We start from the raw sequence: 22,858 nt of genomic DNA on the forward strand, positions 1-22,858 counted from the left end.
ACAAAACGTCATAATATTTTAATACGTTAGCATAAAGTTAGCATCTCAGTTAACAAACAAAATTTTTGAAACAAGCGATCATTTACGGCCCAAGCACACAGACGATAAGTAGCCCTTTTACGATTCGAGGAAGGAAATGCCTCCCAACCAAAGTAAATTGAATGTAAATAATGAAATCCTTGCGCATAAGCAATACAATCCGACTGTTCTACACGAAACTTGAAAACAATACTTATACATCTTATTTTTTTTGTACCATTATACAAATGTTCTAAATCTTATCATAAACTTGTCATTGCTAATCGATTTCCTTCCGTTTTTTTACCATCTTCCAAAACTGTACGCTGACGACCTAATAAACTATCAAATTATCGAAACAATTTGCAAATCTGTTCAAAGCGCATATCAGCTATCAAGCGAAGCAGCAGACAAAAAACCTCCACCATCGAATACAAATGAATGCGGTGCACGCCATTTCGCATTGACTGTGACTTTTTTTTGCATGTGCCTAACTGCTTCGAGATAGCAAAAGTCATTCGAACCCGCACCAAACAACCCTGCTGCCACCGAGAGCTCTAATTCACTTTAATTGAATCCAGTCACGCACCTTGCCTAACCAAAAAGACGAAAATGATTTGGTGAAATTTGAAATCAAACGTAGCTTCGGCCACACGGGCAACACCACGGGCAGCGAAGCATAACGAATCGTTGATTTAACGAAATGCAAGGGTAGCAAAGATAAGCGTCTGAAAATGAAGCGTGTCTCGGAAATGATTGTCACGGGGCAGTGCCAATGAACCTGACGGTCTTCGGGGGTTGACAGTCGGTTGACAAAAATTTCTCGTCAAACTTTCTAGAAATTGTTAAAGAGCTTGTACCATGTTTACTGCAATGATGGACGGCGAAAAGAAAGAGATGTACATAATTTTACATAATTATAATACATTTCCAGTCGACTTCACCAAAAAGGAATATTCTAAACACACTCAATAACCATGAAAGCTTCTACAGCGGTAAACACAGCAGTAATTTACCTTCATTACTAAACGCAACAGGCCAACGGCATGACAACCAATACCGGCAAGTAAATTGTGTTGAAATCTCTTGCCGATCTTTCCACTGATAATAATAGCGCTTCAAACCCGACCGACCCATGACAGCATTAGACGTCGCCTGCAGTAATACTGATAATGATCGCAAAGTGAACGTTGCCTGCGGGTGATCTTAAACGATCTTACGACACAACAACACCACGTAAGTAGGGTTGAGGCGTAGAATTCGTTGGTGAAAGAATACAACAACTGGCCAAATGCCTTTAACCCATGGTAATGTCAACGTTCGATAATTCACCTAGTGTAATTACATGCATCTAACATTAAATTGAAATAACTCAAAGGGACTTCGAGAAACTTATGAATCAACCCATGGCTTTCGCATCACGTAAGCAAAACGAATACTGCTTATATCTGATCGAAAATAATGCTTCAAGCGTGGAATGGGTGCTATCCCATGCATGATTAAATACTGCTGAAAACGACCGGAAATTAAAATTCTCACACTAACCGTCAACTGCTAGCAAATGAAGCGGCTTCAGACAGAGCGGTACATCCCTTCTGACGAATCGTTAAAAAAAATATCATCTATTGTATCCAGCAAACAGCAAGGGTAGCACACTTTTCAAAGTTCCAAAAACATGTTGTTCTCTGACTTAAGAAGTGCTTTGGAATGTGCACCTTACCGTAAACATAATCCAACGGTCATGAGACACTCTGTTCTAGATTTGCCGAGGTTGAAAAGTGAAGCAGTGCCATAGCGCTCCAAGTCTGGACTTAAAACTTCGAGCGCGATTTTCTTGCAATCGTGTTTTCAAAGTTGGTGGACATCGTCGACTTGGAAACGGTTTTTGCGATTTGAACGCTGTTTAAGTGTTTGAATACTTCACATTTTTTGTACACGATCTTAAACACATTTTTCGCGTTTAAAACTCGCCGAACAGCTCTGGTTGCCATCAGAATTACCCTATAAGTGTTCGGAAAATAACCTTTTTCGCAGGCCTCCAGAATGTACCACCCCCTTAAGACACACTGTTTAATGTGTTATTCCATTTATAAGTACAGTTTCTTTTTTATACATCATTGCACAGATGAAGTAGTTAAGAAAAAATAACGTTAGCAACGTAAGATCTTTCCTTCGCTTGTGCGCCAGCAAGGAAAACTCACCCAGACAACAAAGACCTTTGTGTGTACATCTTACACGAAACGATGGCGCACATTGTCGATGGCGTCAATGATATAATGGTGGGCATGGTTTTTTTTGCATTATCGTTTAGTTCCACAACATTTATTAATGGTACATTTTCATCTTATCTAATATATTATTAGTTATTTACCCTCCATTGCCAAAAATATTATTTTTTCGTAATCTCTCTCGACACGAGAAAGACAGAACAAACAGGATGCAATTAATGGAGTGGCATGTATGTGGTATATAGTGGTGTGTATATGTGTACAAACAGATCAAACATCAAACATGCACGTGACATGGAAAGCAAGCGAAAAGGTAGAATGCAACTGCGTAACTACCGGTTTGACCCCGCAAGTCATACACGGGGAATAACTGATAACAAAGCCCGATTTAAAATTGCAACAACACACAAAAATCCAAATTGCCATTCGCTTGACGTATATTCTAGATAACGGTTTCAAATTTTTGATAACAATTTTTACTAGCATTGCTACAAAAGCCACACAAAAGTGGCAAATTAATTAAAAACTCATAAAAGGGACGTTTTAAAACATCTTCTCTCGTTCAAATACCGCACCATATTATTCCCACAACTTTAAGCTGTGTATATATATAGTCGGTGAGCAGAGGTGCATCACGAGAGTCAGCAAGAAAGAATTGGGAAACCTTTTTTTTTTGCTGCACCGTAACAGACACATACGTAGCCGTCAAAAACATAAGTTACCAGACACTATCTCCATCGACAGCTTGTTAAAAGTTAGTTCACTTTCACAAAGCGCTTTTGTGACACAAAGCACCGAAGAGAAGAACTCCGTACCAACTGATTCTGAACGACGTTAAAAAAGTATGGAAAATGTCAGCACCATACGACCAGGGGAAAGGTTAACGTACAGATTTCCCCAGGAGCAGCAATAAGTTTTTCATTGAAAATCCCTCAATGCGGAAAGTACATTACATTTTTTTCCATTCGAGAAACAAAAATATGTCTTTTGAAATATGTAATAATTGTTTCAATTAACACATCTTTTAACAACGGCAATAAATGAAACAAAATTTTAGCATTGAAGGAAACTTGTTGAATAAAACCACAGTGCATGTTGTGATTGTTATAGTACGCTGCCAAAAGTTCCCCAATCTTCGATGAGAATTATTATTATCAACTATAAGTATTAATTATTATTTATTTCAGTTCATTATGCAAAATTAAATCATGTTGTTGAAACTATTTCAAATAAAACTATTCATGTTGTATCTAGTTTAGCATATTATTAGCAGCTTTTAAAATACATTAATGTTACTTAAATATTTCAAATAATAAAATTAACAGTTTGCTAGTATCATAACACTTTTTCATGAACTTTGAAAACCACCGGCAACCGCAAACGTGCGTGTAAACGCCATGGCAAAGCCAACGAGAGTGGACGAGAGTGTGTGTCACGAACATACAACCATCATGAGGGAGTAGAACTGAACGTCCAGGGGTAGGATCTAGATACTCGGAAGTAATTAAAAGTTGACCCAAAAAGCACTAGTGGACAGGTCGCTGTAGGGGAACAAATGGAAAATCAAACAACCGCGACACGTACACGGTGGAACAACATCAAAACGACAGAGCAGATAACGAACGGATAACGAATAGATATTGCGGGAATTGTGCAACGGTCAACGGTAACTATTGGTGATATACGGTAGCAAGGATACTTTACTTTTTCTTTCACCTTTTCAGGCATGTTGTTGGTTGGGCAGTACACGGCCCGCTTCTCTCGCTAGTCGCTCAACAGATTAAGTCAAACTTGTGTAATATTTTTCGTTCACTTTGTAAGCGTAAGGAGACTAATTTCACACTGATTCCACGCGTCGGAGGACTGTGCCTTGCAAACAATTTCACTCACTAAACATTCACGTGATCGTAATTATACGCGCACTCACACACGCAAACACAGCGACCCACAGAGCACATGAAAGGGATGATAACCCACAATCGGATGTGCCGAAGGATACTTGTTCCCCACCAAAAACAAAATAAAAAAGGGAAACTCCGCTAAATCCTTGACACTGTTGCACCAACTGCAATGTTGCATCCACCAACGGTAGCGGAAATTATGTCACTTTTTCCGGATTCGACGTTTCACCTTCACGTGAAAGGAAGAAGGTTCCTTCTCACGGCAAAACCGCAACTAAAACGCAAGAAAACACACGCACTACGCACTGACCGAATTCAGAGTGGCTTTTTGTCACGAGGGGTGTTTCTCCTTCTCCCCTGTTTCCCTCCCCTAGCTTTGCCTCCGGGAAGGAAAGCGTAGGGAAAAGCTGGGGCCGGAAAAAAAACAAAGTGACAAATTTTCCACTGACCACCGACCTTCACAGTACGGTGAAGCGAAAGCTAGTGCGCTTAGCACGATACACATTTTCCCATTGAACCCACCAATTTCGCTCTTTTGGGTAAGGGTGGTTGAAAAAGCTCGCTCTCACCAGAAGTGTTTTCCGGTTTGTACGCACTCAATCTATCTCGCTCTCGTCGTGAACCATGGTAACGGTGAGAAGGTCCTTCGATGGGGCTGAGTTGAACGCATCCTTTTCTACTGTGGCCAGCAACAGCTTGCGAATTTTCCCGCATTGATTCGTTGTCCTTTTCTGGCACACGCCATACTGTCCACTGAATTCGCACACTGTGCAACAATGAAACCACATAGCAATAGAGAGAAAAATCTACTCAACCTTCCAAACAGAGAGAGAGAGAGAGAATGGGAGCGAGAATAAATGGGGAAAATTGCTCGGTAAGCTTTGCTTCGGTTGGAAAAGAGCAATCACCACTGCAAGCTTTCACCCTTCAAATAGGGGAAGGAAAAATGACACACAGCAGAAAGGATTATGCGCAAAACAGAAAGGGAACACTCTCGTAGGTTACGTGGGAAAATGGGTAATGGATGGAGCATGTTTTGACAAACACACACACACACATCGAACAATGTAACGCCAGTACACAACACAGCGAAACGCCTGATCGGAAAGGATGACGTGTGCTTTTGTTGGGTGAGTACATACAGTGCGTGAGGGTATCTCTACACTTCACTACAGCGTATCGCCGTACGATAAGAGGGCCAATAAATAACAATACAAATACATACACACACTAACGGAAAGGGTCAAGTGATAGTTTAGATATCACACAGCAATGTTTTTCTTTGGCATTGAATTGATTGTGTGTAATTGGGTAGCAATGGAAGCAGTACAATTTTACACAATTTAAGGTGAACAAAATAATGTTTCGTGTACTAAAACATAAAATGTTTGTTGTAAGTTTCTATTCATTAAACTTATTTTTTCTGTTTCTGTTATTAACTTTCTGTTTAAATTTCCAACGTAGTTCCATGATAAATACTAACAATTAGGAATTGGATCATACCAACCTCTAAGACTCCGGGATTGAATCAAGGATCGCCATAGAAATACGATCGCGGTACATTTGATCCCATATTATTGGAATGGATCAGTTTTAGATCTTGGATCAGATCAGATCATTCAATTCACTTCCAAATTCTCATCACTTCTAAAAATCACTTTAGGAGAGATTTTCAGATGCTTCAGATGAGAACAATGACTAATACTGTTGTATTAAATGCTTAAATATTGTTGACTAATGTTCTCAACTTAGAAGAAGCTTTCTCTAATCGTCGGGGACACACAATTCTGTGAGAATTCATGAATCTTTGGAGAGTCAGAGCGATTCAAAGTCATTCATTTTGATCAAATATTCATTCAGATTCAGATTCAAATCAAATTAATTAGAGATTAATTACATTTACGCACATCATAGTAGAACGAACGAAGAATTTGAAACGAAAGAAAACTACGGTGACAAGACACTCTCAAAACAAAACAAAAAACCACAACTACCGGCCGGAAAACACGCCGAAGATCACAAAGAAAAACAGGAAATAATAGTGACTCCAAGACGCACCAAGGTCACGAAAAAGGGTCCAAAAAAGAATGAACGAATAAACGCATGTGAAGCCCCAGCAAGACACGTTAATGTCAAATTTTGTGGTTTTAGCTTGCGTGAAGAGCAAGCCAACGTATATACGCAATGCAAATGGGGAAAATATTTGTGTGTTTTTCAGTGACGCTTGATGTTTTGCTTGGTGTGTTTTATGTTAAGGTGTAGATAATAGAACATAATGTAAGAATTGACTACTATGTATGTTGGACGCTCACCGGTAGATCAAAAACTTTCCCGAAACTGGTCAATAGCGGGGCAAAGAGTCGACGAAGGTACCCCACGTCGCCGTTGTCGCTGGAACGCCGGTAACCGTGGCCCGAGCCGAACTCGCTGTCAACACCATCACGAACATCTTCATCGGTTTGGGACAACGATTCATACCCCGGCACGGATCTCCGTTCCATCCCAAGCATTCGCCCAAGGGAGTTACCAACAACACTGGACATAAGATGCTCCGCCATAATTTGTATCGACACAACAAGCACGCGCACACAAACACACACGAGCACGCACCGAAAGGAAGGGCCGAAATATGATCGAAAGTACACAAACTCCCAAGGTTTCACAGTGGATGACACATGGAGAAACAGGAAAATGATCGACGCCACGATTCCCGTTAGCCCATTGAAACTTGTACCAAACTGAGGCAAATCCGGAACAAAGCTGCGCCTACTGCCGTCACGATCGCGGTGAATTGCTGCACGTAACTGTGGCAATTACGCGCACCAGGCTAACCGTTTCGCTTAGAATCTTGGACCCAGGCCGTGCCCAAGCTCTCCTGCCAGCAAAACGCGCGTTTTGCTCGCTCGCGCTCTCTCTCTTGGCAGGGCGCTAATTAAATACGATCTTCACGTGCGTTCCGCGAGGATCATCGCACGCGGAAAGGGATCCATAAGGGAGCGCGTAGCGAGAGAATGGGCAATACGCGACCGTGAGCGATGTGATAGGGAAAAACGCCAAGAAGATCGCACGTTGATGATGCTTCTTGCAATCAATTCGGCGAACGCGCGATGCGTCCGCGGCTACGGCGAATGCGACTGTGAAGAAAATTTTATAAACAACCCATCACGTATGCTGTGGCTTTGCATGCTGTCATCGTGTGCGTGTGGCGTGGTGGAATAATTGGTAAACCAGCAGCATTGTCATTCCTACATCGTCTGGAATATCGCACCGGGAATAGATATGGGAGAGACACGAAGATGACGCAGAAAGTGGACAAAACGGGATAAGGGAGCCGATCGGGGTGGAAAAGGTTGTTGAGCTTTGCAATCAACCGCTGACCTAGAGAAAGATAATGGAATCCCATCGCCTCGAAACGATAATCGATTACAGGATGTCTATGCGGCATCCTAAGCCCTCTTGCTGTCTGCTGCATGATTTGTCATCAGTTTCAGGTTAAGCTCACAACGTTGTTCGTACGTCAGCGCAAGATATGATAACGCGCTGCGGGATATGTAATACGTATATGCAAAATAATCGCTTTCGAATACTCACCAGTGCTGGAACTGGTGCCTCCTTGGGAGATGCTACAGGACTATTCCCCGTTCCTCACAGCTTCTGCCAGAGATGCGTTTTTCCTTTGTTGCCGGATTGGATGCAAAACGTGGACAACACGAATTACACGCATTTATCACTGTGCACAGGTTGGAAACACTTCACTCACTCTCGGTATCACAAATCACTCACCGTGCCCATTCGTACACTAAAAAGCAATCCTAAACACGAGCATTCTTTTTCAGATCCTTTGCGAAAATTGCGAAACAAGCTGTGACTCCTGTTCTGCCACGGTACACAAAAACACACTACGCCAGAAGAACAGGCACGTCCTCTTCCCACACCGCCCGGCAAGCAGCGGGTTGTGCGTGGATGTATGTAACGAAAAACACCCTTTTCCGTGTTCGTATGCTGCCTGCGTGGTATGTATCACTCCGTACGTTTTCCGGTGGTACTTTTTCACTAAACGTTCGCTCGCCAGGATGTGTGTTTTTTCTGCTTTCACCCCAGTAGGGCAGCTAGTTCCCCGTGCGTATGTATTGTTTCATGCGTTTTCCAAACAACACGGCAAAATATTGTTGTGGAACAACAGCATTGGGCAGTACAGGGTGGATGCGCAACTGTCAAAGTGCCCTTTCTTCCACATTTCGCCTGCAATAGGTTTCGCCCCTGATCGGGGCGACTTTTGGTTCAACAATTTTTGTCACCGCAACGGGAAACCGTTGTAAATGAAACACTTTTTATGATTTAAAAACATATCCACGACGAACGAAGCTGGAACTATATAGGAGGCATATAATTTCGGTATTCACATACGCCTCTGACACTTGGACTTTTCATAAAACTGACAAAACCCTCGAAAGCCGCGTTCGCGACGAAGATTCTTTAGAAGAATTTTTGGCCCCGTAGGTGTGAAAGCTGTACGGCCAACTCACTCTCGTACAGCCGATTAGACTCGTGTGTCATTAGCATAGCATCGAACAATTCATTCCATAAAGTCCTTTTAAATTGTCCACATGGACAGAGTAAACGTTTTAGGTCCAATTTGAGACGCAAATGATGCGTTCTCGAGCGTGGTCGGGATATTCGATTGATAAACGAGGGCGCTAGGTAAGTTTTAAATATTGTTATAGCCTTTATTCGTCAAGTTGTTTTCCATCCAACCGCTATTTGCATTGGGTATTTGGAAAATCCCGATATATATCTCACCATGTATGTTATACGGCTTCTTTTACATTTCTCGTTGCATATGCACGCTGTACGTTTTGATTTCATCCGTAGCGTTCTGAACCCTCTATCAAATCCAGCTTTTGATTACGCCTGCACAGAAACTACACCTATAAAACAATCGCAAAAACCTCCTGTACCGATCCTCCATTTACCATCACAAATCGCGCTGCATGACGAAGCATTCCTGCTGGCGGAGAAGTTTCCCTCGAACACCTGTATTGCTTTGTCGTAGAACCTCAACCGCTCTACTGTACCTTTCTTGCCACACACGCTCGCTTGATCGGTTTTGTGCTGCTTGACGAGGAGTATTTAACGCGAGATATGAACCATGCCCACCTGTTATCGTTTCATCCGGCCTTCGGTACAAAAAAGCATTTAAAGCAATCTAGATCCATAGTTCCACCCGATTTTGGCTTTGGTTTCTAACTAAAGCTTGTTTTTCGTATTACTATTTACGCTATTGGATGGTCCTTCTTCGATCCTAGTAGGGATCGTTAGTGTTTTCGAACAGTCACTCGCAACCTATCACTAGAGTGTGCCACATAGTAGCGTTTAAATGCAGCCACCTTCAGCACACGGGGCATACAAATACGCACGTGTGATACGCTCCCTAAAAAACCTGTTCGTGTCCTTTCCTGCCAAAGCGGTTTGCATAAGCGTACGTGGTAGATGATGCTAGCTAACGAAATGTTTTACAACGTGTAATATTCACACCAATGTGCACACCACTGCTACGTATGTTGGAAGCTATATTCAGTGAGAGTGTGTGGGTACCGTGTTCGATTGCTGTACTGTACGATGAATTTGATTCTTCAAACAAACGCCACAAGGTTGGTGCGTATATGTGCGAAAAACGGATCTATTAAGCCTTTCCGTACGGTATGTGGGTGTATGTATATATATATTCTTTTCTTAAATACATGCAAGATGCACTGTATCTGCCCGGTTTACTTCTGCCGCCTAACTTCCCCTTCGCCAGAGAGCGCTCGGTATATCCTTTCCTTCCCATCCTGTTTTATCTACAACGCGGGACCAAACGGCACATCGGCATCATCGTCGTCGTCGCCCTCATTACTGCTTATGTCGCTGTCGTGCAAATAATCCTCTAGGGGAGGTGAATCGGCCTCGGGCTTAACGTCGTCCTGTGTGTTTCTGTACGCTTCTATCTGATTCGCCATCGTTCGTAGATTTTCCACACCGCTTAGCAATTGCCTGTGAAACAGTTTTACGTTAATTTTTGAGCTGTATCGTGGACGACGACCTACGTGTGCGTACTTACCTCAGATTGCTTTCCGCTGTGGATGCTGCCTGTCGCAGGGCGACCGTTTGTGCACGCAAGAATGCGGAAGACTGTTCCCGCCTTGGCCGGTTACCACGGTCTCCGTCGTCCTGCCGCACTCTAGCACTGGCGCCCGCACCTGTGCTACCTCCAATTGCGCCTCCGCAGGCTTCCACCTTAAGCGTTTCGTTTTCCCTTTGCAGTGCCTCCATTTCGACCTAAAATAGGAAAGGAAATTTTACACACGTATTAAGCACGTTTTGCCGAGGACAAGCTTCAAGCTAGCGGTCAAACCACAGTCCAGAACTCACAGTCATGCTGCTTAACTTCTGGCGCAATTGTTTCATCTCGGCCTCTGCTGTGGCGGCACGCGTTTTCGCCTGCAAGAAACTGCTCGCGTTCGATTGCGTCGTTCCATTGCCACCGTCACGCGGCATGGAACCCCCGGGTCTTGCGAGCGTAACCATCGTTTCAAGATCACGTTCCAACTCGCGAATGCGGCGCGATTGCTCACTAACTGTTCGCCGGCTAGCTTCCAGTTCTCGCCTTAACCGCTCATTCTCCATCAACTCCGCACCGAGACGATTCTGGTACTGAATTTCCCGTTGTCGTTGCTGCATCCGTTGACGTCGGTCCGATGCAGCAGCGGCAGCTGCTGCCGTTTCCGATGCGTGCGGTGTGTCGTGCGTAACGTCGGCTAACCGTCCAGACGAATGGATTGGACCATCGGACAGGAAGTCCGGTAGACGATGAATTTTATCCGCCGTTGTCCCGCTAGAAACCGATCCCAGTCCTGATATCCCGGAAAAGTAGAAGATTCGGGGTCTTCCCCCTTGACCTCCAGGACCACCAGATTCACCAACGCCTCCCGCGTTACCTTCGGTTAGGTCCGGTGGTAATTCCGAGGACGAAGCAGTCGGAGATCGGGGTGGAAGATCAAACTCAAGCTCCGGTCCGGCTGGGTTCGCTCCACCACGTGATGGAAAATCGAGCCGAACGCCTAATGAATGTCGGTGTCCAGCACCTGCTGCATTCTGATCGCGGTTGGCCCGACTGCTGCTGGTAGTACTGCTCGCGGTCAAATCGAACGGTATATCATTACATGAAGAGAGTGGTGCACCTCCGCCACCGCCGCTCCCGGCCGAAACGTTAGCCGAAACTCCGGTCAGATCTAGCACATCTTCAAAATCGGCCGATCCCGATGAACCGCTTCCCGTACCCTTTGGCAGTGTGTTGTACCACTGTTCCATCACGAGGTGATCCTGCACAAAGTCGGGTAGAGCTGCGGAAAATTCGGCCGCACCTACTAGTCCTCTGCTGGATTGTTCGTTATGCGGTTCCAGGTCGTTCCGCCGATCCGCTCCAACCGCGGACGAACCAGGGCTGTCGAGATCATAATTCGAATAGGATCGTTGCACATACCCACGTAGCAATTCCACCTGCTCGCCTAGCTGCTCTATTCCGTTGGCATCTTCACGCATACCACTGTTCCCGCCACTACCACCTGCAGGGTAATCAGAGTTAAAGGAACCATTGCTACGACTCTGATAAATCGGACCGAACCGATCATCCGCAAAATCGGACAAACTGGATTGGGAATCGAACGAGGGAAAACGGGGCGATCGTTTCATCTTCGACTCACTGCTAAGCGTGTTGACCGACTGGAATTGTGGAATTTTTGGCCGGGCACCCGTCGTTGAGCTTACCACATTCAGTGAGCTCGTTGTGGCCGATTTCGATGGTGAGCCAGTGCTGGTGGTAGCGGTGGTTACCGTCGCTAAATTACTCCCCATATGGGTACCGTTCGGACCAGACACAATTCCGCTCGCTTTAACATCGAATGTTCCATTCGTGCCGTTACTGCAACCAGTACCAGTACCATCCGCAAGCGAACTGCTTCCGTGTCCATTTATGCTCGATGCACTACGGCTGTGATTTATGCTGCTGGAAGGGATTGTCCCCGTACCGCCCGAGCTGGCCCCATTCGCCGCATGGTTGCCGTCCCATTTGAGAAAATGTTTGAAGGAAAAAGGGTTTTCTTCTCTTCGTGGCACTTCTGCGCTGCTGGTTGCTGGTGGTAGTGATGGCGAAGTGGACTGTGCTTCAACCGTATTCGGACCGTTTTCACCTTCCGTTGTGGTGGATGAGGACGCCGGGGTCGATTTCACAGACGAAGATGGAGTTGCACCGGTGAGATCATCCGTGTTAATATTGTTGTTATCCTTTGCCATTGCCAGAGGGTAGTGTTACCTGCGGGCGAACTCTGGTGGCCCACTTGTTGCCACTGAAAACAGGAGAAGAACAGTTGATTAAATCGCTGTTGATTTGCCGTACTTCGTACGGAAAAAGTACCCCTTTTAAGAACACCGTTTGAGTGTGCGTTTTTGCGTGGTGCGTGGCGTAGTTAAATGACGAACTGGGCAAATGAGTAACAGTTCGATTCCTATGCAGATATTCCAATCCGAAGCACTATCACTTTCACAAACTTCGATTTTGATTTGGCTCAGAACCGAAGTTTTTAAGCAGGAACTTCAACTTTGGCGACCACAAGAAATGGGTCCATCCGCAAAGGTTCTGCCTATTCCTATGGTATTATTTTCGACACGACATAAGGACGTCGTCCAAAGGGAATAACAATGAAAAGTTTCTCTCGTTGTTGCAAAGTATTACAGGATTGGTTTTAGTCTAATCCGTGCCAGTTGTACGAACAGAAACCGACCTTCCAGCGATGCTGTTCTTTTAACACCTTTGCTGTATTGTTTCACAAAGAAATAAATGAATATTTCTTTGCGTCCGAGAGCCTTTTGCAGCAAGAAGTTGCGTTTTTTCTTTGCCCTTTTGGCAGCCCTTTTTTTGTTAAACAATCTGTCAAATGACAACACCGTGTTGACAGTAACAATGGCACGGTTACTATATACGCAGGTGTCTATCTGTACACCTTGTGCTCAGCATGCGAGGAAGTTGTCAGAAAGCAAAGTGAAAAAAGTTAATTTCTACATCGCCGTCGTCGTCGTCGTCGTCGTCGCAGGCACTTGACTGTGCTAATGGGCGAAAGGGAAAAAGTGAGGCCTGCATAAATTGTTTCACCATCGCCAACATAATGCGAATGGCACAATAACTTTCGTGTGTGCGTCGAAGGAAACGGTATCAAATTTGGGTGCGTTAACTATTCCCCTGCGTGAAAGCAGACTGCACAGTGGTGAAAAGTTATCCGAGAACAGTTCTGCTCCGTTCTATTGTTTTGTGTCTATCCACCAGTTCCTTTTTTCCATTCGGGGTGTGTAATTTCCGTGTGTGTTCAGCTGTGAAACAAACCTGCGCTCGACGTAACTTTACAACGCGTTACGCGGTGGGTTACACTTGTGCCACTCACATCATCCCTTCCAGTTCAGTTTGTTTTGTGGGCCAAAGTATGTGATTGTTTTGTTCCTAGCGGGTTTAGATACGGTTCAGTGGCGAAGGGTTGGAGAACCTACATACACGTATGTACAATTCGTGCAGCGTAGCTCTGATTTAGTCCGCATTCGGTAACTATTTAGGGAATGCGGAAGCTTATTTTTAACAAGGTATTAAACTCTCCGCCCTGCAATTGCCTCATTTCAGATTACTTCCATTGGTTGGTGCTTGGAAAAGAAAGCTGGCCGCCGTTCAGAGGAAAGGAGCATAAAAACCCTTCAGAATGTCTGTAACATTTGAGCAGATTATACTCGACGCTAAGCGCATTGCCAATCGGCTCAAAGACCGAGAGGCCCTAGGAGATGCACTGCTGCTGGAATCGGAATCAGTAAACAAGCACATCGAATCGATGCGTCAGTTCCAGGATGATATCGACATACTGAACAAATTGGCACGTGATCGCTCCAACAACCAGCTGATAACGATCATCCACCAGGAGAATCCACAGATCCGCGAGATACAGCAAGAGAACCGTCTGTTGAAGGCAGCGCTGGAAGACCATCAGCACGCACTAGAGCACATCATGTCCAAATACCGAGAGCACACGCAAGCGAAAATTCTCAACACGAAGGTCAACTTTGTGGAAGCATTCACACGCCACCACCGGTCGGCCGACATCGAGCGACGCGACGAGCTGATCCGGCAGCAGACGGCCAAGATACAGGAAATGGCCGCTGTTATGCAGCGCGTCTCGCAGATGGATGAGGAAAAGGTCAACCAAGAGCAGGAGGTGTTGAGTAAGTTGATGACCGAAAATAAGGGACTGCGGGAGCTGTTGGAAATATCGCGCAAGTACGGTTCTGGCGGCCAGAAGATGCTGGTCGACGATAAATCAACCCAAACCGATAGCTATCTTTTGGATGGTTTGATTGAAGCGGCCGTTACGGCAAGGGCAAACGTATCGAAGCAAACACCAGCACCGGTATCATCGTCACCACCATCACCACCACAGTCTGCAACCGTACCTACGTCCGGGCCCGCAACCGTACAGTCTGGAGCGCCATCCCCGAATGCAAGCTCAACGAAACCGACCGTCGATGATCCTGCACGTTCACCAAACAGCAAGAGCTCCGTTGCAAGTCCATCAACAGTCAGTAATGGGGTGGCAACGACTTCCCCGAGCGCACCATCTGCGGCGGCAGCCCCAGCTAGCACTACTACCGTGGCAACCTCTTCAACTTCGTGACGTGATTCGGGTGAATGTCAGGTATCGGTTTTGTTCTGCTGCCAATCGGCCCTACTGTAGGATGCGTCGATGATCGAGTTGCGTTTCATGCGATTAACGGTACGACTCACAAAGAAATAGACACACGGCGAGAATTATTAAAACAATCTTTCGAACAAAAAGGGCTAGCATTGGGTGACCATATCTCGAAACTGGGGGAAGGTTTACAGAACACACCATTTGCACATCCATTGCACGATCATTCGATCACCCATATGCGATTTTGTTTGTTGTTGTTTGCCTATGTTTGTGTCGTATTTATATGTACGCATTGATTCGCTCCACTGTCTGACGCACGCAATGGAATGCGCAAACAAAACAAAAATAATATACTGCACTCTTTCACTATCGGCAAATTCCTTTTTAGTCATCATTTTAGAGAGGAAATGTAGGAAAAAATTTAAAAAAAATCATCGAGTTGTGGAAAAAACTGTCGAACATAATGCATTTTTCGTACGACAAGCAGTTTTCATAAGCATTACGTATGCAATTTAGACTGTTACACTGAGGGCTCAACAAAAAAACATTACCGACATTGAGTTCTGGGTCTTGTGGGGTAAGAGTAGAAATGCAGAGTGCAATAGTCGCTTTGTAATTTGTTTTTCTTTTGCATAAATGTTTGTTTTTGTTTATTATTAGCACCTTAAGCACCATTGAAAGAGGAGCTTGACTCGCAAATGAATGTTCGAACCTGTTGAACGGAGAACATCGTCGCTCCACACAATGTGCAACCAAGAGATCGAGGCTTTTCCTTAATCGCGTGTTTAGTTTAGTAAATTGTCGTTGAATGTTGACAAGAGAGAAAAAAACAAACCCCCTAAAGGAGAAAAGAATGCAAAGTGTACGTATCATTTTCGTGTATTTTGTATTTTTTGTCCTTTAAGAAGCGCTCATCGACAGTTCCATTTAGTTTCCTGCTTCGTCCTCACAAATCTGAGTGCAGTGTCACTCTATTCTCGTCAATCGCCAAATAAATACGGAAAATTAAAACGCACACTCTCGCCTACGGAAATGAGGCCGGCGACAAAAGAGTTTAAAAGAAATCACTTGAATAAATACTACTAAACATTAACACATACAACGCTTGCTGTTCCCTTTTCCTGTTCGTCGTCCATGCGTATCGTACCATGCGCGGGGTTTATTTGTCTATTCTATTAAACGATAAAATAAAAGTAACGAGGAAAGAAATTGCTAACCCTTGTTTTGATCGATTTCATCCAGATTTTCTCCTGTCGTTCCAGGGTATCCCTCACTCTCGCGACAATGAGGCTAAAAGGCTTAGTGCTTACGATTAAGTAACGTTCGAATAAAACAATCCAAAACGTTGTCCCTACGGTACGATCCTTTCGCGCATTTATCTACTATGTATTACGGGTGCCTTTTAACCAGTCTTAATGTGTTCCGTCAGTCACTACGGTAATGTTATCCACCCGTTTTGCTCTTGCATTCGAATTATCCCGTCGGATCGTTGTTTCTCGCTTCCCGCATACCGTGATCGTTCACTCGTACTCCAGCACTTTCTTGTGGTAGAAAAGAAGATATCTAAAAGCAAGCGAAACACGTTAGATGACGAACCTGCAATCGCGCTTCGGCTATTTACCCTTCGCTGTCCAAGACCTGCTTGAGTGTGGCAGTGGTTATAATGTGGTCATCGCACTTGACCCAAATGTCTTTCTGGTGTCGCACGTACGCCGTGTAGTGACCCGCATCGAGCGTGCCGACGTGATTGATGACAGCGTACAGCGAATATCGAAAGTCGGCCGTATCGCTATCCTCGTGCTGGTACGGCTGGTTCCGGATGTCGTCGTTATGTAAGCACGAAGACGTCGTTACGACGCCGGTTGTGCCAGTCATGGAGGAGCCGGAAGAACCATTAGCTCCACTGCCCGCAAAATTCGGTGAGGACGGTGATAGATGTGATTGCTGCTGCTGATCAGACTTTTTCTGCGACATAAACGGTGTCATGTCCAGCTCCGCAGGGAATGAGATGAAGGTGGAAATTTTCTTATCGATCTAGAACGCAGAATGAGAGGGAATGAAATGTTTGGTGCATGGAATTAAATAAACTTGTGCATACCAGACTAGAGTGTTCGAAGCGCTTCAGGTGGAAACTTGCCACTATTGGTAGCGTGCGCATGGACAGTTGCTTGGTCGATTCCTGATAGCTGTTGCATGTGTTACACTTGATCTTTGCACTCGAACCAAGATGTTCCGCCCGGGTGAACCGCTCCAGACAGTCGATCAGGGACTGCCCGTTCGAGGATTCGCCTAGATCGAGCGATATGTCCCAGAATGGGTCGATTGTGGTGGAAACGCCTTTGCATGCCTGGCACACTACATCGCTCTGCAAGCCACCGGTAAAAATCTGATCAATAATACAATTACACTGAGTCGGATTGGGATCGGAAGGTTGGGTTTGGCCGCTGTTTGTCGTGTTGGTGGCAATGGTTGTGCCCGCTGTTGCAGCAGGAGAAGCAGCCGTCGACATCGCTAGCGAATTCGGACCGGACTGCGACAACAGCTGCAGTGGTTCCTGCTGGGAAGCCTGCTGTGCCAGATAGTTCGTACCAATGTGTGCATTTTGGGACGGTTGGTGAGCGTTTGCCTGTGATGATTTCGATTTATCGTTTGCCGCCGCAGCCGCTGCAGCAGCAGCCGCAGCGGCCGCATTGGCAGCCAGTTCCGTCATCGATATTTTGCAGTGCCGGTGCAACACGTCCAGCGTAGCGATAAAGAACTCGTGTGCGTCTTGCTGCTCGTACCCGGCCAAATGCCGTGCGTGATTCCATATCAGATGCAGTAACCGGTGCAACGATAGCGGACCACGGGCCCCGGAGTAAAATTCCTGAAACAATCGGGATACTTCGCACACCAAACATTTGGCGGCCGTTTTCGCCGTGCACTCGTGTAGCTCGGCGAGGAAATAATCGCGCAACAGCGGCGTATGGATCAGTGCCTGCACGATACAGTTCATGAAACAGGTCGAACCTAGATTTAGCAAACCGCGTAATCCGATGCTTGTGAGAGCCGTCACGTGCCTTCGCTTGGGATTCTTCAGCAGCAGCTCGATTTCCAGCCTCGATGGGCTCCAGGGCCGCCAGGAAAGGCTTTTGTCAAGGCTACGAGCCTCCCGCCGTAGGTGCCGTTCGGCGATGGCCTGGCATTTGCTGTGGTAGATAAAATCCCGACACTGGTAGCAGTACAGCATCCCGTAGCACAGCTCCAGCGCCATGAAGTGTTTCGTGTGCTTGTAGTGCTCGTTAATGTGCGCACCTTTGCAAGCGAAGTAAATACAGTGCAGACAGGAGTACAGCTGAGGGCCGGAACTTCCACACTTGTAACAGAGACAAGACAGGGCCTTCCGACGACGTGCCTCCTTGCTGATGCAGGCGCTGAAGTATGCGTGCACCACACTGTACGAATCGTACCCGTACTCTTTCACGTAGGATGCAAAGTGTACGCAGCCCGCGTCACCCATGCTTTCTTTGTTCGTTGTATTTCCTTGTTGGAAGAGTTGCACGGATGGTGACCAAACTTAGCCAATTCCGAAACAATGATCACACACAGTTAGCACCGAATGCCGGTCTGTGCAGGCTGGGTATCCGAAGGCCGTGCTTACATGCGATCCATACCGTAAAACGAAACCGCTCAACCAAGCAAAAACTGCCACTAGGAACTTGTTTGATTCGAGTATGATTGAGCCTTGTAAGCGTTAATTACCCATGTTGGGCCCACTTTTCCGGTAAACTAGGTGGATTAATTCTCACAAATCGCTCATCCTATGCTTCGCTGTATTGAAATTAGTTGTTTTTTATGCTGCTGCTGCTGTTGGATTGGTCACGATTGACAGTTCGTGCTGACAGTTGAATGACAATTGGAGGCCGACCCACGTAGAAATTTATTTGTAATTTGAAATCATACAATTTTAAAATTACCAAAAGGACTCAACAAAGCTTTTCGGTTGAGATCCATATCCCCGTGGATTATTTTGCTCTTCGAGGAAGAATAATTGTATTTTCGGTTGAAACCAATTTGTACGCAGGCGAAGCCAATACATATTTCAGATAAACGGTTGTTGGCGTTAAGGTAAATTCGGTTTATTCGATCGTTTGATTTGGGTTGATAAAGTTCGAAAGTTAAGATAATGATTAAGGAAATTGATTTATTTTGAAGCTTAATATCCATCATAGCATAACATAGCTCGTCCAATTTAATCCAAAACCCAACAATCCTTTTTCAAGTTGCGCTACAGAACGAACGATTTTTGTGCGAGTAGCTTTGGCAGCCCAATTAATTATCGTTTAATTATAACAAGCTGCTGCTCATATGTTTGATTCTCTTCGTACTCATCATGCAGTCTTGAATGTTCATAATGACATACTGCACTTCAGTATTTACCACAAATTCTATTAGTTCCTATTTGCTAAAACGAGATTTCATCACAATTTATCCTTTAAGAACATGCAATAGTACAACTAGAACTCAAATCTCCTGTAGTTGCGATCTTCATCGTGGTTCTCCTTATATCATGATGCTTGCGTGTGGACGGTTGTGTGATCATCGATCGAATCCGCAATATCGTTCAGAAAATTAGTTCCTCTCAGTAGGTGAAAATCGTTTGCCATAGTTTCCGGGACCTGGGTGTGTTTGCTGTTAGCAGAATCCGGTTTGTCACCGATGCTGTTACTGGCACAATCGAAGCTATCGATGTCAAAATTGGTTTGCGTTTCCGTCGACACAAGATAGTCACCGAATGTTTCCGTTTCCTCGTTCCAGCTCGTTTGTGTTTCAGTCGTAGACAATCCCAGATCCGCAAACAGTCCCGGCTCGTCGGATGTCTGCGTGTACATGTGGGCATAGGATAGCAGCGGATCATGACGGTTTTCCGTGTTTGCAAACATTACATCGATGAAGTCGGTTTGCGTTTCGGTACAAACGACGGGGATCAGAGGTTCTACGGCTTCGATCGCCTGAGAAACATTGTTAGTTTGTACAGTCGTACCAGCATCAACGGGGAGCCCCAGGACATCTTCTCGTCGTTCAACGATGATCCTAGATAAATCAATCGTTTGTGTCGTTCTGCTTTCCGACCGCTCCGATAAGGTTTGTGTTCCGGTGCTCACACAATTAGTTGCAGATGGTTTCGCAGGTTTTACACGATTTGGCTTCTTTGCCGAAAGTAATTCTTCGTAACCGTGTTGCTTCCGCTTGGCGTGTGTCAGCAATGCTTCCCTGGAACCGTACGAGTATGTACAATGCGCGCAATTAAACTTCTGACCACATGATAACCGGTGATGACGGAGGTAGCTCTCGGTAGCGAATGATTTTCCGCATGGCTCACAACGGTGCTTTCGCTCACCGTGCACCTTCAGGTAGTGTTGCTTCAGTGAGCGTAGAGAACTGAAATGGCGCGCACCGTTGCTACTTTCTTCGGCAGTCTGATGGTACGGACAGCTTACGCTGGGGCAGTAGAAAAGTTTGTGCTCAGATACAGCAGCATTACTCAACGACTGCAGATTCAATGCGGGTGCTTTGTGATGTCGTGTGAGATGCATCTGCAAATTGGCCAAGTTGTGCAACATCGTATAGCAGTTGTCGAACGAGCAGATATAAATCTTTTCTGCCAAAATTTCCTCGACCGTTAGATATATCCTTCGCGTATTTGTTGATTGGTCGCTCATGATTATTAACTAATGCACAGAGAACGTATCTTCGCGGCTCGCTTTCTACAGCAAGAAAAACTTAGCGTTGGCCAGTCACAACACACAGCTTCCATCAGCTGAACGTCAAAAGTGGTATTGTTTACAAACAAATATTTCCACCACTCCGGGGGCCGTCAATTTAAAAAAAATCCATGGTTTACTTCGTTTTCCTTCCCGCAGAGGAAATCTTTGCCCAATATCATCTGGGCACATTTTCCAGCATTCTCAATTGCGGTTGATAATATGAAACACTGAAACATTCCACTTGATTCAACGATTAAATACATTTGTATTTTATATAGAATAGTTGAGTGACTCTCTTGCGTTTATTTCTATTTTCTAGCGCATATTTTTTCCTTTCGCTTTTTAATGTGTTTTTTCACCTTTGTTTTTCGCTTTTCCGCCTTTTCATCCTTCACCGCCTTTTTGCGTGCTTTACGTTCCTCGGGTGTTTCGTCTTTCGATCGCACCACTATCACACCGCCGTTCGATGATTGTTTACCACCTTCCCCATCGTCCGACAGTTCCGAAGCTGTATCCGTTTCAGTATCCGAATCTCCATTTTCTGACCCTTTGTGCTGATTGGGCAGCTTCCGACCCTCTTCCAACGTCTCCAGTCCGGTGATCGTTTTGTAGACCAACTCATCTGGACGCTTATCGAACACATCCCGCTCGGCATCGTACACTTCGTGTAGTGTTTTCGGGATGAAAATTTGCTTAAAAACCGCTTCGTCCAATTTCTGCTGTTCGGTAAATTCGTCGAAGCTGCGATTCGATATCCGTTCAGATATTTCCTCCAAACGTTGCTCTACTCTGTCCTCGGTGATGGCCGCATCGGTGATGAAATCGAACAGCTCTTTCACGGTCATCGTTGATACCTCGCGTTTGCGGAAAAAGTCCGTCACATTGGTGCAATCTTTGCGCAAAAATTCCAGCGCATGTGGATGCTCATGTTCGACCGATTGTGACACATCGATGATGACTATCTTGCCTTCGTGGTAGAGCAGATTAAACTCGGACAGATCGGCATGCACTAGCTTGCAGCGATTGTACATCGTCCACATCATCTCCACTGTGTCCCGGTACAGTTCACGCGCCTTCAAACCGCTCAGCTCAACGTCTTTGAGCTTTGGGGCCGGCCAACCGTCGTGCCCGATAAACTCCATCACCAACACGTGGCTACGCAACAGAATCGGCTCGGGAACGGGCAGATCACACTTCTTCATGCGTACCAAATTACGCATCTCCTTCTCTGCCCAGGTGCGAACCATTTTACGTGGATTGTGCTTGCTGTAACCGTGCCGGAATCGATACTCTCCAGTAACGTATTTATCACGATCCTTGAACGTTAGGATGGATGTTTTGAAGATTTTTATCGCGTAGTCCCGTCCGCTGCTGGACGTGGCGTGATACACGTTCGCTTCTTTTCCGGTGGAAATGCATCCGTTGATTTCGGTTATCATGGAACGATTGAGAAGCTTGAAAAGAATCATACGTGTCCGCGGATCCATCACCTGTTCGGCCGTCGCACGATCTTGCTTGTCCTTGCTGCGCAATCGATCGCTGTCCACCTTGCGTTGCGTCTCGATGAGTGTATTCTTGGCATGGTTTGGCAGCGATGCCGGTCCTTCGTACTTCTCCACGTTGATGCGGTTGGTAAACTTTTTGAACAAAACATCCGCTGGTTGAAAGTGCGATACTTTCTGGCTTGCATGTTGAGCGTTCGTGTGCGATTGATTTAGATTTAGCTGCTGATTTCGCTTCAGTTCTCCTCCTTCGTAGCAATAGAAATCATCATCATCGTCATCATCGCTTTCCTCGTCCTCGTAATACTCTTCCCATTGCGCGTCGGACGACGGGTTTTCTTTGAGCCGTGAGCCGCCAAACAGTGCATCTTGTAGTTCAATTTCGGTCTTCCTTGTAACAGCACCATTCGCTTTGTTGGCAGGAACTGGTGGTTTATCCTGCAGTTGGAAGAAATCCAACCTTTGTGTTGCATCATCCAGCGCATCATCAAACTGTCCACAACTCATTTCTTCACTTCGTTTCGGCACTGGACTTAATTATTGTAAATTTATTGCGATTTTCCTGCGCTTGCAAACACGCGGTCACTGTGTTTTGTTTAGATTCGCTGTTGTCATTTTGACATTTACAGATTCCCTCTAGAAACGGTTCCATAATGATCAATGACAATTTGTAAACAAACAGTGCGACAATTGCGGCAAATT

The 22,858-nt window shown here is 45.4% G+C and overlaps 5 protein-coding genes across 8 annotated transcripts; 1 reads left to right on the forward strand and 4 right to left on the reverse strand.

Annotated features, from left to right (window-relative positions):
• Positions 1-8,873: 8,873 nt before the first annotated feature.
• Positions 8,874-13,033, reverse strand: LOC128309486 (uncharacterized). Of its 2 annotated transcripts, none has more exons than XM_053045889.1 (4): positions 12,967-13,033; positions 10,559-12,531; positions 10,248-10,465; positions 8,874-10,180 (listed from the first exon to the last, which is right to left on the reverse strand). In XM_053045889.1, the coding sequence occupies exons 2-4, from the start codon at positions 12,476-12,478 to the stop codon at positions 9,988-9,990; spliced, it is 2,331 nt and encodes a 776-aa protein (XP_052901849.1). In that variant the 5' UTR covers positions 12,479-12,531; positions 12,967-13,033; the 3' UTR covers positions 8,874-9,987. The 2 variants fall into 2 exon arrangements, with proteins under 2 accessions (XP_052901849.1, XP_052901848.1); XM_053045888.1 differs by lacking the exon at positions 12,967-13,033 and adding an exon at positions 12,600-12,768.
• Positions 13,034-13,232: 199 nt separating this feature from the next.
• Positions 13,233-16,067, forward strand: LOC128310689 (FGFR1 oncogene partner 2 homolog). Of its 2 annotated transcripts, none has more exons than XM_053047388.1 (2): positions 13,233-13,774; positions 13,851-16,067. In XM_053047388.1, the coding sequence occupies exon 2, from the start codon at positions 13,927-13,929 to the stop codon at positions 14,887-14,889; it is 963 nt and encodes a 320-aa protein (XP_052903348.1). In that variant the 5' UTR covers positions 13,233-13,774; positions 13,851-13,926; the 3' UTR covers positions 14,890-16,067. The 2 variants fall into 2 exon arrangements, with proteins under 2 accessions (XP_052903348.1, XP_052903349.1); XM_053047389.1 differs by having other exon boundaries at positions 13,233-13,729.
• An 81-nt stretch (positions 16,068-16,148) lies between these two features.
• On the reverse strand, positions 16,149-18,684 carry LOC128310688 (ubiquitin carboxyl-terminal hydrolase nonstop). 2 transcript variants are annotated; one of them, XM_053047387.1, is made up of 5 exons: positions 17,528-18,684; positions 17,006-17,314; positions 16,868-16,941; positions 16,529-16,696; positions 16,149-16,470 (listed from the first exon to the last, which is right to left on the reverse strand). In XM_053047387.1, exons 1-5 carry the CDS (start codon positions 18,404-18,406, stop codon positions 16,428-16,430), a joined length of 1,473 nt encoding a protein of 490 aa, XP_052903347.1. In that variant the 5' UTR covers positions 18,407-18,684; the 3' UTR covers positions 16,149-16,427. The 2 variants fall into 2 exon arrangements, with proteins under 2 accessions (XP_052903347.1, XP_052903346.1); XM_053047386.1 differs by having other exon boundaries at positions 16,529-16,941; positions 17,006-18,684.
• Positions 18,685-19,076: 392 nt separating this feature from the next.
• LOC128297589 (uncharacterized) lies at positions 19,077-20,652 on the reverse strand. Its single transcript, XM_053033261.1, has one exon. The coding sequence runs from the start codon at positions 20,607-20,609 to the stop codon at positions 19,455-19,457; it is 1,155 nt and encodes a 384-aa protein (XP_052889221.1). The 5' UTR covers positions 20,610-20,652; the 3' UTR covers positions 19,077-19,454.
• Positions 20,653-20,906: 254 nt separating this feature from the next.
• Positions 20,907-22,742, reverse strand: LOC128296852 (serine/threonine-protein kinase RIO1). The gene has a single exon (XM_053032357.1). The coding sequence runs from the start codon at positions 22,661-22,663 to the stop codon at positions 20,963-20,965; it is 1,701 nt and encodes a 566-aa protein (XP_052888317.1). The 5' UTR covers positions 22,664-22,742; the 3' UTR covers positions 20,907-20,962.
• Between the last annotated feature and the right edge of the window lie 116 nt (positions 22,743-22,858).

Source organism: Anopheles moucheti, chromosome 2, assembly GCF_943734755.1.
Source record: "Anopheles moucheti chromosome 2, idAnoMoucSN_F20_07, whole genome shotgun sequence".
NCBI lineage: Eukaryota > Metazoa > Arthropoda > Insecta > Diptera > Culicidae > Anopheles > Anopheles moucheti.

What these genes read in the sequence shown, in the direction of transcription:
- LOC128309486 (XM_053045889.1), bottom strand. Translation starts at nt 12,478, where the DNA reads ATGGCAAAGGATAACAACAATATTAACACGGATGATCTCACCGGTGCA. An exon ending in AGAAGTTAAGCAGCATGACT is followed by an intron (nt 10,466 to 10,558) that starts GTGAGTTCTGGA and finishes TTCCTATTTTAG; the next exon opens with GTCGAAATGGAGGCACTGCA. An exon ending in ACAGCGGAAAGCAATCTGAG is followed by an intron (nt 10,181 to 10,247) that starts GTAAGTACGCAC and finishes ACTGTTTCACAG; the next exon opens with GCAATTGCTAAGCGGTGTGG.
- LOC128310689 (XM_053047388.1), top strand. Translation starts at nt 13,927, where the DNA reads ATGTCTGTAACATTTGAGCAGATTATACTCGACGCTAAGCGCATTGCC.
- LOC128310688 (XM_053047386.1), bottom strand. Translation starts at nt 18,406, where the DNA reads ATGGGTGACGCGGGCTGCGTACACTTTGCATCCTACGTGAAAGAGTAC. An exon ending in GCTTCGAACACTCTAGTCTG is followed by an intron (nt 16,942 to 17,005) that starts GTATGCACAAGT and finishes TCTGCGTTCTAG; the next exon opens with ATCGATAAGAAAATTTCCAC. An exon ending in CAGGTCTTGGACAGCGAAGG is followed by an intron (nt 16,471 to 16,528) that starts GTAAATAGCCGA and finishes GCTTGCTTTTAG; the next exon opens with ATATCTTCTTTTCTACCACA.
- LOC128297589 (XM_053033261.1), bottom strand. Translation starts at nt 20,609, where the DNA reads ATGAGCGACCAATCAACAAATACGCGAAGGATATATCTAACGGTCGAG.
- LOC128296852 (XM_053032357.1), bottom strand. Translation starts at nt 22,663, where the DNA reads ATGAGTTGTGGACAGTTTGATGATGCGCTGGATGATGCAACACAAAGG.